The following is a 5,845-nucleotide window of genomic DNA, read 5'->3' on the forward strand; positions in this document are numbered from 1 at the left end:
TTATCTGGACTATGGTCTCGGGCAAGGCCGGAGCTTTTCTCGCCTCCACTCTTTCCTACCGGCGCCCGCACGAGTGGATTAATATAAAATTTAAAAAATGATTAATAAAATTCTTGGCTTCAGCCTCTTACCGATCAAAAAAAAAAAAAGATTTAAAATACAAATATAATTAATTCAAATTAATTTATAATTTTATATATATAGAAAAAAGATAAAATTAATAATTATATCAAATACTTTAAAAATTAAAAATAATAATAATAATAACTAGTATTAAATGACAAATAACTAAATAAAACTTCTTTATTTCTTTAGAATAAAATATATATATTTTTAAAATAGGCATTCTTTATATATATATTTTTAAAAATAGATTATAATATAATTTTTTTAAATATACATTCTTTATATAGATGTTTCAAATTAATTTATAATTTCATATATATTAAAAAAAAAGACAAAATTAATAATTGTATTAAAAACTTTAAAAACAAAAATAAAATAAAAAATAATAACAAATATTAAATGACAAAGAATTAAATAAAAAAAAAATTTAAAGAAAGAATATTAGAATAAAATATATATATTTTTAAAATAGGCTTTTCTTTATATAGATTTCTTAAAGATAGACTAGAATATATGTTTTTTTTAAATATACCTACTTTATATAGATTTTTCAAATTAATTCAATATATATTTTTAAAATAGGGTTTTCTTTATATAGATTTCTTAAAGATAGAGTAGAATATATTTTTTTTTTAAATATACCTACTTTATATAGATTTTTGAAATTAATTCATAATTTCATATATATGAAAGGAAAAAAGAAAAAATTAATTTGTATTAAAAACTTTAAAAATAAAAACAAATAAATAAATATTAAATGACAAATAACTAAATAAAGCCTATTTTTAAAAAAACAATATATATAGATTTCTTAGAATACATACTTTTAAAAAATATAACTTCTTTATATCGATTTTTTAATTTAAGTATAGGTATAACTGCTAGTAATGAGTCAGATTTGATAAGGATGCACTTTTTGGGACAACCCGATTAAAACTTTTGGCTATATTTATTGGATGGGCGCTCTTATTCTCCAATAGTATACAAGAGTTTTTCATTTCATTGGAGTGTAAACAATTCGGAGGAATTTGCTTTTCAGTCGTTTCAAGAATTTCGAGGTCCTTGGTGTACTTGAGAAGAATTTTTAGTGAATTTGCAGTCTGTGAAGTTTTAGTGTGTGGAGGTTTTAGTGTGTGTCAGTTGGAAAGATCCAGAAAAGGAGGATGCCTGCAGTAGGGTTTGTGGCTCCTGGAGGAGTGGAGTTCGAGGCGCGGATAACGCCTTATGTGATCATAACATGTATCATGGCAGCAAGTGGAGGCCTCATGTTTGGCTACGATATTGGAATTTCTGGTAAGCTTTGGTCCTTTGTGAAATCTTTAAAGTTTTCAGTGAAAATTTTAGTTTAGTGTTTTTTTTTTCCATGATGAAGAAAATCTGTTTTTTTATGAGGTTTTTTTGAGTTTGAACTCTGATTTCTGGTGATCTGATGGAAATATTGGCGGAGACTGACCGTTGTTGTTTAATTTGTAGGCGGAGTGACTTCTATGAACGATTTTCTGGAGAAATTTTTCCCTGTTGTGTATCGGAAAAAGAATGAGATCCAAGAGAACAATCCTTACTGTAAATATGACAATCAGGGGCTTCAGCTGTTCACTTCGTCTCTGTATCTGGCCGGTCTGATAGCGACATTCTTTGCGTCGTATACGACCAGAGTATGGGGTCGGAAGCCGACCATGCTTATTGCAGGTATATTTTTCCTGATTGGAGTAGTGCTGAACGCGGCAGCTCATGACCTCGCCATGCTTATCATTGGCAGAATTATGCTGGGATGCGGAGTTGGATTTGCTAACCAGGTAGATACTTTTGTTCACGATGGAAAAAAAATTGCCTTTTCAAAGTATTTGGCAGTTTTACATAATTGTCTTTGACTTTTAAATCTAAAAGTATTAAACACTTGATGTTGACTTACATTCTTTAAACTTGATATATTGCTGATTTAAGACTGACCCTAATTTCTGATTTTGCATCTTTTTATTGTTCTTGAAATTCCTAATTTTATTGTTATGTTTATTTTAACTCTCTACAGATTTAAGTTTGTTCCTTACAGATTTGACTCCATATGTTGGAGAAAACTTTCAGTTGTATTTACTTTATATTCCTTTATATTTCTGAAACCCTTAGTATTTTTAAGGATATTTTATATTCTGGTTTGTTTTCGTTCTGTTCTGCGCGCGGCAGATCTTTCTAAATCTAAATTAGCAAATTATCTACTTTTTTCGTCCTGTTTTCGACCATATGTCTCCATATTTCTTTTCGAAAGAAATCTTTTTCACATTTATTCTTCAAATATTGCCCTTTTTTAATATAATTATAGAATTTATTTCGGAGTCCTTTTTGAATATTATAGAATTTATTTCAGAGCCTAATTTACTCTGTTATTTGCCTGTAAACTAAAATAAATTGACGGGTGGATAATTGCAGAGCCTGATATTACCCCGTTAATATATATTGTTTGCCTGAAAATATGCACAGAATTGAGATGAATTGACGGGCTGTAAATTTCATGATGCAGGCGGTTCCTCTTTTCCTCTCAGAGATAGCACCGACGAGAATCAGAGGGGGTCTTAATATTCTCTTCCAGTTGAATGTTACCATAGGCATTCTTTTTGCTAACTTGGTGAACTACGGAACAGAGAAAATCACGCCTTGGGGATGGAGGCTTTCACTGGGTCTGGCAGCAATTCCTGCTCTTCTTCTTACTGTAGGTTCCATATTTATAGTAGAAACTCCCAACAGCTTGATCGAAAGGGGGCTCCTGGAAGAGGGTAAGGTTGTACTCAGAAAAATTAGAGGAACCGACAATGTGGACCCAGAATTCAACGAATTAGTAGAGGCCAGTAAAATAGCCGCATCAGTTAAACATCCATTCAGAAATCTTCTGAAGCGCAGAAACAGGCCTCAACTGATCATAACAATGTGCCTGCAATTCTTTCAGCAGTTTACCGGTATCAATGCCATTATGTTTTATGCTCCTGTGCTGTTTCAAACTTTGGGGTTCAAAAACGATGCCTCACTATACTCTTCAGTTATTACTGGTGCTGTAAATGTTGTGTCCACATTAGTTTCAATCTATTCAGTTGATAAAGTTGGGCGAAGAGTGCTTCTGCTCGAAGCCGGAGTGCAAATGTTTGTTTCACAGGTAAATCTTTGTAGCCATTCTGCTGTGAATTGTAATCACATGTAACCAATTTTTTCCACATTTTTTATATCAAAAATTGTAACGATTTTGTTTTGGAATTGCAGGTGATCATTGGAATTCTGTTAGCAACAGGGATGAAAGAGGACGAAGAGATTTCCAAGGGCATGGCAATTGTGATAGTGCTTATGGTATGCACATTCGTCTCAGCCTTTGCATGGTCATGGGGGCCTCTTGGATGGCTCATTCCCAGCGAAACATTTCCACTAGAAACAAGATCTGCTGGACAAAGTGTCACCGTGTGCGTCAACCTTCTCTTCACATTCGTCATTGCACAGGCATTCCTGTCAATGCTTTGCCATTTCAAATACGGGATTTTCTTGTTTTTCGGTGGCTGGGTTTTAATCATGTCCACATTCGTCCTGTTTCTCCTTCCGGAGACAAAGAATGTGCCAATTGAAGAAATGATAGAGAAAGTGTGGAGACAACACTGGCTGTGGAAGAACTATGTGACAGATTCTGATCTGATTGATGATGAGGACGGTGATACCTATGCCAATCAAGAAAATGGAAAAGCTAATGGCAAGGCCTATCACAATTCCCAGTTATAATTTTATTTTACCGCACAATTAATTTTCAAGTTCAACCTTCTTGCTGAACCGATCTATTTTTCAATTCTGCTTTGAATGGCTGCCTTTGCATGTCCTGACAAGGTATAGAGTTTGAAATTAAGCGAGCCAAATCTTTAAGGAAATTCTGCTCCCCTTTCCCTTCAAAGATAGTGAACCTCTCAGAAGGGAAACAAGTTCAGTAGCGGGATCTTTATTATATATCTAAAAAAACGGTTCAATATCAGTATTTCCAGTATGTTGAATTTTTTTTTCTGTATTTTGTTTCTATGCTTACCTAATATATAAAAGTGGACTGTGGAAGATTTCGCCACAGTGTTTTGATTCCTTACATACAGATACGAAGTTTAATGGTTTAATTTTTTTAATCTATTTATGTAGAAAAATATAAACACCATTGGGTTTCTGAACTGTAATGTTGAGAAATGTTGTAGAAGAATTGTCCGTGAATCTGACATTAGCACGAACGCATGGATTTATTTATTTGAAGTATTAAGCGAATTTAATATAATCAGGTACTTGCTGCTAGTGAGCGAGTAACATAATTATGTTATTTCTACTTTTATTAATGTAACTGAAATTTTACATGTGCGGGCGTACAACTACATATTGAAAGTAAAAGGAATATTTTGAAGGTGGGCGTTTAAATAAGTTTATTTAATCTAATTTATAATGTTAAACATTCACCGGGTATGCAGTTTAACTATATTGAAAGCTAAAATGACCACATATTTATAATTTGATAATGATGGTCTAGAATAAATCATAAGTCAAATTTAATGTCACATTATGTTATTTGTATTTTTTCTTAAAGAATAATTTATACTTCAAAATGTAAAGAAAATTGACACAACTTTTGATTTGTCCTTTCAACCTTGGTTCAAACCATTGGTATTTGATCTTTTATATTCTTCATTTTTGTGCTATTTCAAACGCACTCACAACACCAATAGAAGGTTTTTTCCCTCTATTTCAACATTTGAACAATCACATAAACATCACTTGAGAGAAGAGAATAACGAAGATAAATGCATGTACTTATGGATCTTATAAATGTTTAAGTACTTAATGCAATTGTTTAAATGCAACGTAGATTTAAAAAAATGTGACTTAATGACTCAACTTGGCACTAGCTATAGTGCACCATCACAATCCTTCAAGGGTAAAATCAACACCATAACTTGTTGGATAAGTGGACTTGGAATGATAGGGAACACTATCTCATTAAAACTTGGAATGACTTTATCAATTCTCTACAATACAAGTGCTATATAAATCTTATATAGATTGTGGAAACATATATAATGAGTTCCATAAATAATACAAACCATCTCTACATCCTCAAATACATCAATAGAATTAGAGAATCTTATTCATGCTATGATGGACTTATGTTGGATATATTTTTTCTCAAGAATTTTGTAATGCATTAAACAATTTGACAAAGGTACAAAGGTAAAGCAATAATGGCTCTCTCTTCACATAATAATAGACACACAAAAAAATAAATCCATGATGGCACTCTTTTGTTGTGTGTTGTCATAGATTCCTAGGCTACTCCATGTCATTTTACTCCAAAGATAATAACAACATAAATGAGATTATATGGGTGGATCTTGGAAAAATGTTTCCCCCGTGCTTCCTTCATACATTTAGACAGATTTGTAGCATATTTTATAGCACAATTGCAAAAAAATAATGCTCAACAAGTATGGGCATTCAATTTAATCATACTAGTCATAGGTTGAAGGATCTAAAGGGTGGCATAAGAGGACTAAAAAAGAGGGAGAAAAGAAGGGAGCAGAGTAAAGGAAGAAAATTGCTTGATGTAATAGAACCTTAGGGTTTTTAGTTTTCAAATTTGGCTATAGCATTTTGATATTCTAATTATTTCGATTCAACATTTGTAACCTTCATAGATTGAATGATTACAAGTAGAATCAACCTTAGT

The 5,845-nt window shown here is 32.0% G+C and overlaps 1 protein-coding gene across 1 annotated transcript; it reads left to right on the top strand.

Annotated features, from left to right (window-relative positions):
* Positions 1-1,079: 1,079 nt before the first annotated feature.
* On the top strand, positions 1,080-4,225 carry LOC131066701 (sugar transport protein MST4-like). Its single transcript, XM_058001536.2, has 4 exons — positions 1,080-1,419; positions 1,600-1,922; positions 2,642-3,268; positions 3,373-4,225. The coding sequence occupies exons 1-4, from the start codon at positions 1,290-1,292 to the stop codon at positions 3,874-3,876; spliced, it is 1,584 nt and encodes a 527-aa protein (XP_057857519.2). The 5' UTR covers positions 1,080-1,289; the 3' UTR covers positions 3,877-4,225.
* The last annotated feature ends 1,620 nt before the right edge of the window (positions 4,226-5,845 follow it).

The sequence above is a fragment of the Cryptomeria japonica genome, chromosome 4 (genome assembly GCF_030272615.1).
Source record: "Cryptomeria japonica chromosome 4, Sugi_1.0, whole genome shotgun sequence".
Taxonomy (NCBI): domain Eukaryota; kingdom Viridiplantae; phylum Streptophyta; class Pinopsida; order Cupressales; family Cupressaceae; genus Cryptomeria; species Cryptomeria japonica.